Consider the following 14,515-nt stretch of genomic DNA (forward strand, 5'->3'; position numbering starts at 1 on the left):
GTCGCTGGTGATCGCGAATAAGTAACTCCTTGTTCGCTAAATTTCGCAGACCTGTAAATTTAAAATCGGTGGATTGATGAATTTTTGAAAGTACACTCAATTTTCCAGATATCCAGGAATTTCGGGGTTGCTAATTATCCGTTAGGATCGTTCGACGTCTCATTTTCCACGTACTTTTATTCTTTAAAAATCGTCTCTTCTTAAAGCATTAAGATTGCTTCCTTCATTTTAATTTTATAAGCAAAAACAAGAAATTTTTTTTTATATGATTATTTATGACAAACTAAAATAAAAATTATTTTCGAGTAAAGAAAAAATAACGAAATTCATCTATAGGCTCTTTTTCCTACCATGACATAGCTAGTTTTCTGTTAGGACTTATGTAAAAAAATCACTAATATTTGTCTCGCTTTTTTGGCCCATTAGTCAAGTTTTCTTCCGGTGGTGATGCTCGTGCTATCTATGGAACGGGATTGCCATATTTTTCAGCTATTAGAAACCTTTGGGATTTAACAATCTTTAATCATTAATAAATATTTTCATAAGAGCTAAATATAAAAGGTTTTTATAGATCTTTCCTTAAAATCTATTTCTCTACACTGTAAAAAATTAGTGTAAAAGTACAACGATAGTCGTGAACAACTTTGTTATCCATGACAACGTTGTAAATTTATATTTTATAATTTAACAATAATTTCGCAATGAGAACTATTACAATTTTCATTTGTAAGCCTACGAAAATTTTAAATGATAGTTATTGATATCACAAAGTTATCCAGGACTGTCATTGTAATTTTACCTAAATTTTTTACATTTTTATTTGATTCTTCGACTGATACATTTTGACCAGACACATCATATGTTTTTAGTACTAAGGGTAACTAAACAATTCTGTTGAAAAGCTATAATTGTACAAGTGAGACTTTGGTTCGTTATTTTATTATCGTATATTTATTTTATTAATGCTTTCAGATACCGGCTCCAGTTTACCAAGCACAGCCAGCAGCGACAAAAGCTCCAGTAAGTGGAAACATGAGGGGAGACATGAAGTGGCCACCAGCATCAGTGAAAGCCCAAACTGATGCAGAGAACAGGGCAAGATTGGAGCTTGCAAAAGGACCAGTCTTCAGGCCTCGCAGGGTTAACAAGGATTACAGCGGATTCTTTGCCCAACATGCCTTGAATAGCACGTATCCCGGTTATAAAGCACCTCCGGGCACTCAATACTTTACCCCTGCTTACCATCATTAGTCTGGCTAAATAAACAAATGGTGTGCTCCCGTTACTCGCCTATATTCTAACTATCAAGTATCGAGCACCCAGTCTAAACAAGCATAATTCATCCATATGAATATGCCATTTTCCATCCAACCAATCGCAGATCATTTTTCTTTAAAGTACCTCAACCGCACTTGAAGCTGCTTTATCTCTGTGAATGTACAAGTACCTTGATATTGTACTTTAAAGTTAAGAGCTGGCCAAACTATCTGCAAATGGTTCTTTTAACCGAATTTTAGTGATAACTGAGTCTTGTCGGCCTGCCAAGATAATTATTTCTTGAATGAAGAAAAAAAAATCATTGAGGATAATTTTATTTATTAGTGAGACTGATGGTGGATTTCTGAACTGTCTTGGGAAGCATCCAAGTTGGCAGCTGCGAGACAATTATATTTGAAATTTTTCAGCCAACTAACAAGCTTTTTTATTACAGTAGTTTCTAATACAAGTGCCCGGAGAAATGTTATTAACGAGGCAGTGCAAAATACTAAACGAAAATCGAATAATAAACGCGCTTACGATTTACAAATGTACAAAATATAAAATTTCGTGCAAATCGTTTATTTTTTAATAAATTATCCGATCTGTCAATTAACTTTTCAATCATGTGAATAATAATTGATACCGATAAGTGGATGTCAATAAAATAAATTCTAAAAGAACTTGTAGTAATAATTATATTTATTCCCTTAAATATTTATTCTACCTCAAATCTTCCAAAACAATAATATATTATCATATGCTCATTCCAAACTTTTTATAACAAATAGTATCTCGGTGAATTAACTTTAATCCGTAAACACCCCGTCTTGCTAATCAAAATACATACGAAAATAACAATGAATAAACTTTCTTTGCGACAAAAAGCCATTTTCTTAGTTGCAAATTATTCTCTTCGAAGGTGTATTCGGCGTTAGTAGACACACACTTACACAGACACATGATCTTTTATTTTAAAGCTATTCTAAACTCTTCTGTGCCATGAACAATAAAGTTACTATATTTAATAATTTTAATTAGTATGCTCTGCCTAATATACAAATGCGACGCTTATTCAACAGTCACTACTTTTTCTAACTTATTGATTCATATCCAAATCATCTTAACGTGTTCTCACTTTTCGTCCTCGTAAAGAGTATAATCTAGCCTATGTTATATAGCTTTTCTTAAGTTTAATGAAGCGATTTATGCGTGCAGCATTTGCATGATTTAAATTAAAAAGACTATTTTCAAGCGTTTTACAAAATTAATTGATATTTGATCAAACGATAAATAATAAAGAAATAGAAGTTGGTTAGACAAACAATATTTATATACTATTGGTCCATTAGCAACAATACAAAAATATTTTAATCAATCAGTGTCACCTGTTTTTCTCCATACAAGTTACTATACAATTTTTATTTGTACATTTAAATTTGTATATTCATCTGAGCATAACTACCATCGGAGCAATCAAATTTGGAATAATCGTAATCGTTATTAGTTTTACGTACTTTATATTTTATATTCGAATTCTACAGCATATACGTGAATGAGATATTTGCTAGGAATTTTCTTGCTTTTTTTCAATAAAATTTTACACCAATGAAAATCCTTGGGTTTGTTGAATAGCTTGTAATAATTTGTACCGTAGTCTTTCGCGTGTTTGATAACGTGGTAAGTCTAGGAGATTAAAACATGTGTGAGCAACCGGCAAAAAGCGTTCATCAGACATTGGCTGTATGGTAATCTGAAAAAAGAACATGGTTGATTCATTCGCTTGGCTTCTCAGTAAAGATATCTGTATGCCTTACTTTAATTGCCTCCATGCCCTGTATAGGAATCCTATCACTTCCAGTTAAAAATAGTAGAAATTTCTTCTTCTCTTCCAACGAGAGCTCATGGAAAACTTGCCAAAATGAAACGATTGTAGGATCATCCTTTGTGTATCCTTGTTTGTAAGAAGCATTCTTTTCAAGTTCTTCCCAGTCGTAACCCTCATTGCCCACAATAACTGCCATCAGCTCATGGCTATGAAAGAGCTCGAGGACCCTTCCACCGCAAACTTTATGGAACCCTTTGTAAAAGGCCTGAAATTGGGATTCGACCGATTTGTTCAGGATGTAATCCACGTACAGGTCAACAAATTGCTTCTTGTTCTCCAAAGTAACAGCAACGTTTTTTCCTCCAGGAATCAACTCGTGGGTTTTCTTCTCGCCAAAAGCTTCTCGAACCACCTCAAAGTTTAAGCAAAATATTTCTTCCACATTTGACTCTTCGTAATCCAGCACGCTTTGCAGGTTTTTCGCAAGATCCGGAGATAGATCTTTAATGTCGCTTAATCCTACAGGTTCTCTCAATAGTTTTTTATAAAGTGCCATTGGAAATGGTAAGTCGATTATAACAAAGTTGTATATAACAAGTCCGCACAGCAAGCCAATCAGCAAATACATGACTTCGTTCTCAAAGGAGTCTTCGCTAAACCAAATCGTTCGGGTTTCATCATACTGTTTGAACATTCCGTACTTTGGATCAAGAATTTCTTTTAACAAAAGCATAAAGAACTCTTTCCTCACGCCACCCGCATCTTCTGCCTCTTCACCGTGAAATTTTACTTTTAATGGTTTTTTATAATCACTAGAATTATACCTAGCAAGTTCGTTTAATGTATCTTGCACAAGATTTTTTCGGGAAACGTTTAACGTTAGAAAACGGAGCTGCGAATCCATGTTGTTCGCGGGAAAAGGATTGAACAACATTTGAGTAATGGCACGCGTCGCTGCTTCGTTCATAGCCAATTGCATCTAAAAAAAAACAAAAGAACAATACAAATTTAAAAAATTGCAAGTAATTTTATAACACCTTTGAATACCGGAGATTTTTTCCATACATATGGGTAAAATACCGTCGATTTTCATTCATTTATGCAATAATGTAGGAAACGCATCCTAACAAAGTCATTTTGGAAGTATTCTTTTAAATATTGTATCTAACATATTATTTGCGTATTTGCTAGTATTTCAGAGTACTTAAACTGTGCAAAACTTTATTTTTGCAGTTTATTGAAAAACATTTCAAAGGAACGTTATAAGTTCCCGGGATTTTTCGCATAAGCATGGAGGGGAGTGCCATCACGTTCCCCGGTATTCAAAAGGTTAAATATTCAATATAGTACAAGTTGTTCCATTTTTAATGTTGACTTAAAGTATCTATTGAAAATGACGATTAATGAAAGATTTTTGCTCTAACAAGAAGTGCAAGGCTCGTCTCTCATTGCTTTCACTTTGAATGGTCCTTTCAAGGACACGACAAGGTCACATTGAGTTCTTTCAATGTAGCTCGTATTTATTATCGCGCGCATTTTATTGTTGTTTATTACTAGAGCTTTCCACAACGCTTTATAAATTTATTTTTATCATTTCTCCCAGGTGTTCATTAGTTAGTTAAATATAAAATCAAAGGTTTCCGACAACGAATACACGCGGGAGAATATTACGATTGTGCACATTATTTTAACCAAGTAAAAGTGTATATAAGGTGTGTCGATATTCGCGTGATTTCATTGTGAAGGGGGGGGGATTAATGAATCTATTCTATACTTATACATTCTCAGCCACTTTTTCCAAAATAGGAAATTTTTCTCTTATTAAAAGGGTAGGAATCTAGTGCAGTATATTTGAAAAATTCATTTTTGTTGTTTAAAATTAGTCATGTAAATGCGAAGAATACGTTTCCAAAGTTACAGCATCAGATTCAATCATCATATATAATTACAAATGGTGCATTCCAAGCAAGTAAAACCTATAATGATACGTGTGCCAGAAAATTTTAAACACGATTTTATCAAAAACTATATGTTTCCACTTAGAGTGAATTCTAACATCGAATTTTCATCCAATTTAGTTTTTTTGGTACTAAATGAGAGCTAATAAAATTTCTATGACGCTGAACCTCTTAGAAATTATTGTTATAATAAAAAGTTAATGAAAAGGAAAACCAAGTTTGTTTACATCAAATTTCGTCTTTTAGGTGACATTTTTAATTTTTTGTTCAAGCTTTAACCTCATACTATATCGATATTATGAAGAAATCTTCCTTCATTTTGCATTGCAGACGATTTTTACGGGTTCTAGAATTCGCGCAGTTTCGGCCACCAGTCCACTTCTCAATGTTATATTTTTCTAGAGTGTTTGCTAAACCTCCAGAACTTCTAACAATCACGGAAACTGTTGAGCTTTCACCAATTATTTTAAATAAAAAGTACAGTGCTTAGAAAGGTCTATCAGACGGCTATATTAGTTTAATCTTGAAAGGAATACGACGTAAAATTATACAAAGTTCATGTTCAGTTTTTTAAATGGAATCCTCTATACTTTATCGTCTATTCTTGTAGCTTATCTCAAGGACATTCCAAAACCCTATTGAAAATTTTAATTTAATCCATGCGTTTAAGAGATATTGTAAGAATAGATCGTAAGTGCCGAGCCAAGGAAAGTAGATGCCATCGTTACTTGTCGCAGCTCTGCATAACAACTCGCCGGACTCAACGATAGGCTTGCCAACTTTCACCTCAAAAGTTAAAAGACGTGTAGGAAAACAATAAAACAAGTTTGAGTTATATTAACCCTTCAAGGATCGGAAGCCTATTTTTAGGCGTTGGAGCAATCATTACTTTTAGATGAATTTAACCAAATTCAATGAAAGTGACTTATTATGCTGTATATTTTACTCAGCACTTACGAAGTGCTTTATTTCGTGAAAGTAACTAAGGTAAGGTTTATCAAAGTTTAACCCGATAATTAGTATAAAAGTGATTTAATTATAAAAATAAAAAAATACTAAACAATCGTGCCGGTCTTCAATAGGACGAATGTACCTAGTTTTGCTAAAAAATCAATAAATCAGTTGTTTGTTCATGAAATTTGATAACATATTTAGGAAATATTGAATGGGATCTGTACTTTGAATAAATATATTAATAAATTAATCACATCATCATTTACTTATTAATTTATGATTTTTCGAAGTTCAATTTTTAAATTTTTTATCATAGTTATGAGAATATTCATTATATAAAATTATTTGTGGTTTCCGATATTTAAAATTGTTTAATATCATCAAGAGACACGGTAGTGTCTCGACGGGAAGTACATACAAAAGTAGATAAAGACATGTCTACACCGCCGTCGAGCACTACTTCTCTTATACAGCTAGTTCGGCCGTCCCAACTTTCAAACCGAAGTATCTCCGTAAATAATCCATTGTCATGATTCAAGTAAAGCTTTTCTGAAAATAGTTTTGAACAAGCTTTCATTTGAGCCCATGAACATCAAAATCGATTCACGCAATCCAGAGATATCATACTCAGTTAGCTATATATATATCGAAAATTAAGATTCTTCTTCATAATCTTCTCCAGTCAGAATGTATATATATCTCAGGCTGAAGTTGGCCGCTAAGAGGAAAATGACGTCATTTTTTCTCAGCGCTGCTAACCGGTTAAACTCAACGACAAAATCATGATTGTGAACTATCAAATAAAATCGATGTAATCGATATAACTAATCCGGTGACTTTTTAACTGTCAATTGTAATGTAAGGTTATGTATATTTAATACAGTGAGGTTGTTCATTGTTATGTTAGTGAATGTTTTTAATTTTTAAAATGATAAATAAATTCGAATAATAATGACGTAAGGAGTCGATAATTATTAGATAAGTAAAACATAATATTTTGGAATACAGGAGGTTATTTGCTTTGTGGTACTTTGTGAAATTTCTTTTTCAGATAAATTAAAATAGAAGATTTCTATTTTCATTATTGAGGATAGAGCTGACTGGATAAAGTAAGATTAATATTTACATATTTTCAACACTATGCAAAGGAGAAGTATACGCTAGGTAAATATCTCTTGTGCGAAACAACAGTGCCATCTATCGGCTTCTTTTTTAAATTTTGGGATCGTGCTCACTCAACCGTTTATTGTTAACTCGTACAAACATGCCTTTTTAAGGGGTTAGGCCACTCTAGAATTTTGAAAAAATCGATTTTTTGTTTTTTCCCTTAAAATATAGTTTAAGGTCTTAAAAATATTTTCCCAAAAAATAATTTTTGAAAAATAAGCCTAAGTGCTTAAAATTTTATTTCTGCCGCATTGTGTTTCGGCCGGCTGGTAAATCACCTCTTATACGCTTTGTGTCGTCTGGTTGATGAGATGTAGAGAAGATAAATATATATAGTAGCACAATATAGGAAGGTCGACAACATCTTCTATGATTGGTAGAATTTGTATAATAATATTCTTTCCAAACTGCTTTCGGACATGAGAGCAGTAATTGCGTAGTAACAGTTATACAGAGTGTGCCTATTTGCTAATCAATATTTTCTTGGTTTATTTGTGTATTTTCATTATTTTTGCAATGACTAGTCGAGTGTATTCTCATAAGAAAGGAGTGAGAGGTGCAAGCGGAAGTAATAAAAGACCAAAAATATCGCGAAAACGACCATTTAATCGCCATGAGTTAGATACGCCAATCGAGTCGGAGCCTAGTATATCGGCAAGGAAATTAAAGATGTCAGATGATTTTTACGATATAGAAGTAGATAGTGCTTTTGGATACCGAATCATAAACTTTATAGCAGTTTTTTCTACAATTTCTAACTTCGTTGTTTGTAAAGTGTGCAAATCCGAAGTAAAATTTACAGAAAATGGCATCCGAGGATTAGGATTCAAAGTAGTCATAACTTGTGAGACATGCGAGAAGAAGGAAATCCCTAGTTGCCCCTTCATTAACAAAGGTTATGAAGTTAATCGAAGAATTATTTTTGCTATGCGACTGCTTGGCATTGGTTTGCATGGTATCATAAAATTTTGTGCATTCATGGAATTACCCCGTCCAGTATTTCATTCGTTTTATGATAACGTTATTCGGAGTATTTCTAGTGCAACAGACGTTGTTTGCCAGATAAGTATATCGAGAGCAGCGAAAGAAGAAAAGGAATCTTTAACGAAGACAGAAGAACCAAATGGACTCACAGTATCAGGTGACGGTACATGGAGAAAACGAGGATTTTCGTCATTATATGGTTTAGTTACTCTTATTGGATGGCACACCGGCAAAGTTATTGATTACGTTGTAAAATCAAAATATTGTAAGTCATGTGAACATTGGCAGAAAAAAGAAGAGACAGAAGAATACAAAGAATGGATAGGAAATCATGTTAGTGAATGCCTTGTCAATCACGAGGGATCTGCTGGCAAAATGGAAGTAGATGGTGTTATCGAAATGTTCCAGCGGTCTGTCAATTTACATAATGTTAAATATGCCAATTATATTGGCGATGGCGATTCAAAAACTTTCAAAGGAATTACAGATTCTCAATCTTACGAAGATTTTATTGTAAACAAGAAAGAATGCATAGACCATATGCAGAAAAGAATGGGTACTCGTCTTCGTGCCGTGAAAAAAAAACCAAAGGCCTTGGGGGAAAGGGAAAATTAACAGGCAGACTAATTGACGAACTTTCAATTTATTATGGATTAGCCATTCGCCGAAATTCAGATTCAGTAGATAAGATGAGAAGCGCTATTTAGGCTACGCTGGATCATAAATTGTCTACAAATGAAAATCCAAAACACGATAGGTGTCCCATTGGGAAAGACTCGTGGTGCTCATGGCAAAAAGCAAGTGCTACAAATAACCTAGGAAGTTACGAACATAAGCCAGCTATGTCTGTTGATGTATACGAAGCCATCAAGCCAGTGTACGAGGAACTCAGTAATGATAATCTGCTTACACGTTGCATTGGGGGCTATACACAAAACAGAAACGAAAGCTTCAATTCAACGGTGTGGGCGTTGGCTCCAAAGTCAATTTCCAGCGGTAAAATCATATTAGATATAGCAACAAATATTGCTGTTTGTGTCTACAATAATGGCTTTGCATCAATCCTACATATGATTCTCACTATGGGAATGAAAATCGGTCAAAATAGCTACAATATGTGCATAGAAATAGACGCTCACCGCATGAAGCTAGCGGAACGTTCGCGGTCTCGATCTGCAAAAGAGGCCCGCAGTAGCTTAAAACCATCAGAAAGACAGCCCAAGACCAAAACATAAATGAGGAAGGTCAATTATATGGAGCAGGCATCGCCGAGTGAAGGTAAATATAGATTTTGTAATTATATATTTAAAACTTTAAATGTGTTTTTCTCGGAACTACATTTTTTAAAATGGGCGGAAACAGAACTCGAACAAATCTTTACCAATCGACTTAAAAATTTGACTGTATATTCGAAACTATATTATTTAGAGAACTACGTAGAATTTTTTCGATATGATGCATAGTTTTTAAGTTACAAGCAATTATTAATCATTTTTTCATCCAATTTTCCGATTTTTTCCTCAAACATGCACAACTTTTTCAAAAATCAATATTTTAAAAAAATCCTACGTAGTTCTCTAGATCGTCTTATATATAATCGAAAAATATTTTAGTTTTTGTTCTAGGTCAATAATTGTACGCACTGCGTTTCCGCCCGTGTACCTCTACAACCAAAACACGTCAGCGAAGAAGTGCTGTAATGTCGTTATTTTTCGTTTTTTTCCTTTGAAAAAATTATGTGTTATAGTTCATTAATGTAGTAATAAAGTGCCGTTTTTAAAATTTCGAATTGTTTCATTTTTTTGTCAAAAAAAAAGAACCAAAATATGTAAATATTTTCCCGCTCTAGAGTGGCCTAACCCCTTAAATTAAGATATTTTTGAGACTGACATGTGTTTTTATCAGGGAAAATGGTTTTAATTATTAAAACTGGATTTCAATTAGTAAACACTAGTATATTTCGAGCATAGAGTTTATCGAAAGGAAAAAAATTAGTAGAAAGCTTCCATGTAAGTGAAGTAGAAGAGGCGATAGATGAAAATAATAATCGCATGATTTCTGGTGTAGTTTTGCGAGAAACTCCTGGAGCAACTAGCACGAAAAATAATGAAAACTTTTATAGAGTTAAAATTGCAGTAAGTATATATAGTTGATTCACTAGAAAAAAAGAAAAAATACTAATTGAAGCAACAAGAAATATATTTTCAACTTCGAAACAAAGTATAATGTTATTTATACAAACACAAATTTATATATATTCCCAGCTAAAGGCAGATAGATCGATTGCAGATACAAAATGCAATTGTAAAGGAGGAATGGGTTATTGTAAGCATGCGGCAGCGGTTTGCATATTTTTAAATATAGAAAATGCTTATTCTAAAACTAATGAGCCTATGATTTGGAACAAACCGTCGGCAAAACAGCTGGAAAAATACCAAAAAGTATGTTCAATAAAAACACTTTTTATGAATAAAAAATCAACGTTAATAACTATTAATCGAAATGTTCCCAAGTTAATTGATCTTCATATGAGTAATGACTGTCCATTAACAGAAATGCTAAAGGCTGAAATGAAGTTTGAATTTGAAAGACAAGAAAATGAAAGAAAAAGTTTTGTAAAGTTACAGGAATTAAAAGAATTACTAGAAAAATTATATAAATTACAAAATAGTTTGTTCGAAGAATATAATAGCTATCAAATCTCAAAATGTTCTGATATAAGATTGAAATTAAAGAAAACAAAATGCCCCACAGAATATTTAGCGCAGTATTCGGTCATTACACTGGATAAGGAAAAATGGATGGAAATATGCATCAATTCAGTCGGACAATCTGAATCATCGTCCTGGTTCAAAGAACGACAGCTAAGAATTACGTGTAGCTCAAAAGCACATGAAATAAAAACACGGAAAGATAATTTTGAAAAGTTAGCCATTAGGTTTATTAATAAAAAATATCAAGGCAAAGTTACAGCTGATATGATTTATAGAATTAAAATGGAACCAATTGCTGCTACATGTTTTGAAAAGAAAACCGGATGTAAAATTTACCATGTCAGATTAGTAGTTTCGTTAAAACAATCATTCCTAGCATGCAGCTCGGATGGAATTATCAAAAATAATGGTAATTTGGAGTTACTCGAAATTAAATGCCCAAGCTCATGCCAAGATTCTAAAATCATAAATTTCGAAAAAAACATTAGTAAAGTTCCATACCTTATTTTTGAAAATGGAAATATAAAATTGAAAGAATCCCACAAATATTATACTCAAGTACAAGTTGCAATGTATATTTTGGGTATCACGTTATGCCACTTTGTTGTTTTTTCAAACCAAGATTATGTACATATATTTGTGCACAGAGATGAAGACATTTTAATGCATGCAATTCCGAAAATTGAATTATTTTATTACACTTATTTCATTAGACTTTTGCCAACACTTGACGCTTTTAACAATGTTTCAACACAATAAATAGTATATGGCTTTAATAATTATTTCTTTTTGTATATACAAAATTAAAAGTGGATTTAGCTATTTAATGTATACAAATTTACTTTTTTTTTATCAACGGTTCCTTATTGTTAGCTAATATACAAATTATAAACATTATATCATCTATTCTATTAAAAAGTTCAACATTAATTTGTTTTAAAATTTTTAATATTTTCACTCTCTGTATTGGGATCTGAACTGTCATGGCGTCAAAACCAATATGGCCGGCGCAAAACTGAAAGATACCACGTGTAGTGCAATACCAGTTTGAATAAACACTAACAGAGTATAGTGTATGAAATGTTTCTTATACAACCTAAGAAGTATGCCGGTTTGCAAATGCAGCTCCTTCTACAAGAAATTTTGTTTACGGAGAAAAGCTGCTTGCAGCAAAGCAACTATACAAATATGGATTGGTACCTCAAACTACATGCACAGAGTTTCATGTTAAAGGATTTTGCATTCAAATGTCTGGATTAGACTCTCCTCACATTATAAATGTGATTATAAAAGATAATGGATCTATTTCTGAAGCAAAATGCAGCTGCAAAGCAGGAGAAAGCGAAACTTGCAAGCATATTGTTGCTCTCTTACTTGCGTGTACGAGGTTAGTTTACTTCTCAATACAATAAGTTTAAATATTAATTCTTGAAAATGAAGTGATAACAGTAATAATGTATAATACATAATTATTAATGATAAATGAATTATTTTTTTTATTTGTAATTATTTAAAGGTTTGACATTGAAGAATTGGAACCAATATCCTCGACAGATGAACCTTGTACATGGAAAGCATCTCATTCTAAAGCCATTGAAATATACAAAGCTGCACCCCTTGAAGATCACGGTTGTTTTGAAATGGTTAAAAATAAGATAATTTTAAGTCAGCAACAGAAGGATGAGATTGAAAAAGAATTTGTAAAGCTATCATCATCAGCTTTCTCATTACACAAGTATTGATACATAGATTTTTAATATTTTTAACATTTTCTTGTATTTTTAAATTTCAAATCGACTTCAAAAACTTAAATCTATTTATAGCTATTTAAATCAATTAATTTACAATGGTACTATTTTTACATTCCTTTTTTATACACACTTCATAATTTCTAATTAATTGACAACATAACATACATTTCATATTTTTACAAATCTTTCTCTAAAATCAATTGTTTAATATTTTTAAAAAAATATTGTTTAAACTCTATTTAGTGTAACTTTACTTTTTGTGTTTAATGAAAAAGGTAGTACATTGTAACTTTAAAATCTACTAAACTAATAATGTATACATCTTATATAAAAAGAATAAAGAACGAAACGTAGAAAATATAAATTTAAAATACAGTTTTTTGAATCAAATTTATATACAGGCTTGGAAGAAGAAGTTCTCAACCACATCAAAAACAAGTCTCTGAAACAGTAGATGTAAACAAATTTCTTGCTATTTTTGAGAATCAATCGCAGTCAATACTTTTAGAAGAATTATCAAATGTTCCAATAACGAATTTACAAGAGTGCTGTAACACATTTTACAGTAAATTATCCGCCAACTCTATTGAACTTTGTAGAAGAACATTCTGTTTTCGTGACGAATGGAAGAAAGAACGACAGTTTCGAGTAACTGGTTTAAGGTGCCATTAACTTTTTACGTATGAAACTAATAAGAAGAAAAAATTTACTAACTGGGAGAAAAAAGCAAAGAGTTGCTTTTTCCCTGTTCCACTATCAAATAAATATGTAATGCATGGACTTGAACAGGAACCAGTTGCTAGGAAGAAATATGCAGAAGATACTAACGTTGAAATTTTTGAATGTGGCCTTGTTATTAGCGAGAAAAACAAATGGTTAGGATATTCCCCGGATGGCATAATTTTTCGTAATAACAAGCCTGAAGCTTTACTTGAAATAAAGTGTCCTTTCAATGGAAAGACATCGAACATTAATCACATTTTGAATGATTTAAAGTATTTAAGTCGAGATGCTTTGAATAATTTTACATTAAAAGTAAACCACACTTATTACTATCAAATTCAACTAGGAATGTAATTATTAAATTTAAAAACAACAGTATTTGTAATTTTCGCTTCTTTTGATTTTACTTATCTTCTTATTACCGTTCAAATTGATATTAATTTTGTGAAAAATGTATTACAAATTTTAAAGCATGTATATTTTACAAGAATGTTACATTACGTTTGTAGTGAGGAAATACAATATATGAATAACGTAGATGAGGAAATGAAAGAGGAAGCATGTAAAAATGAGGCTTAGGTTTAAAGGAAAAAAAAGTTGTTTATACATATTTATAAAAAGTTTATAATGTTATATTTTGAATAAAAAATATTTAAGTATTTATAAATAGCTTATAATGTAACGTTTTTAATTAAAAAATTATGAAAATTAATATGTAAACAATTATGTAGCATATACACGAAATATAAATGTGGAATTATCTTTTGCGCATTACATTTATCGCATAAATTTGTCATCCTTTAATATTGGTGATCCTAAATTAACAATGACACAAATAATAGTAAAAACTTGATTCCCTCTTGACAACAATCCTTTTGGGAATTTATCTCTTAAAATCTTGAACATTTTCAATCGAGCGTTGGATCGTTCTACGTGAACTCGTGCTTTTGCGATCTTCGCGTTTAATGATGCTTCCTGTTTATTTAATTTTTTGTTAGTACCTAAAAATGGAGGCCTCGTCAATCTAATTCCATTTTCTAAACAAATCTTATCAATTTTAAAACCCTTATCTACCATAACTGAGTCTCCCTTTTGAAGATTTTTAATGATGTCACATTGCTCAAAACTTGCTTTATCTGAATCCTTCCCTCCATAAGGTTTGGATTTGTAGATAATATT

At 31.9% G+C, this 14,515-nt stretch overlaps 2 protein-coding genes and 1 pseudogene across 4 annotated transcripts in view; 2 read left to right on the top strand and 1 right to left on the bottom strand.

Moving 5' to 3' along the window:
• LOC136777786 (uncharacterized) overlaps window positions 1–1,940 on the top strand; it is a 77,057-nt gene extending 75,117 nt beyond the window's left edge. For all 3 annotated transcript variants that reach the window (XM_066734371.1, XM_066734369.1, XM_066734372.1), the window contains one exon: window positions 973–1,940. In XM_066734371.1, the coding sequence (XP_066590468.1) occupies window positions 973–1,251 (279 nt within the window). In that variant the 3' untranslated portion in view covers window positions 1,252–1,940. The remainder of the gene's footprint in view (window positions 1–972) is intronic.
• A 1-nt stretch (window position 1,941) lies between these two features.
• Window positions 1,942–14,515, bottom strand: part of Herc4 (HECT and RLD domain containing E3 ubiquitin ligase 4) — a 57,009-nt gene continuing 44,435 nt past the window's right edge. Inside the window, exons 15-16 of the mRNA XM_066734365.1 lie at window positions 3,075–4,064; window positions 1,942–3,010 (exon numbers count right to left, since the gene is read on the bottom strand). Of these exons, the coding sequence (XP_066590462.1) occupies window positions 2,858–3,010; window positions 3,075–4,064 (1,143 nt within the window). The 3' untranslated portion in view covers window positions 1,942–2,857. The remainder of the gene's footprint in view (window positions 3,011–3,074; window positions 4,065–14,515) is intronic.
• Window positions 8,506–9,383, top strand: LOC136777632 (uncharacterized; annotated as a pseudogene).

The sequence above is a fragment of the Prorops nasuta genome, unplaced genomic scaffold (genome assembly GCF_024137725.1).
Source record: "Prorops nasuta isolate Cenicafe-Biocafe unplaced genomic scaffold, Cenicafe_Pnas_1.2 PNAS00011, whole genome shotgun sequence".
Lineage (NCBI taxonomy): Eukaryota > Metazoa > Arthropoda > Insecta > Hymenoptera > Bethylidae > Prorops > Prorops nasuta.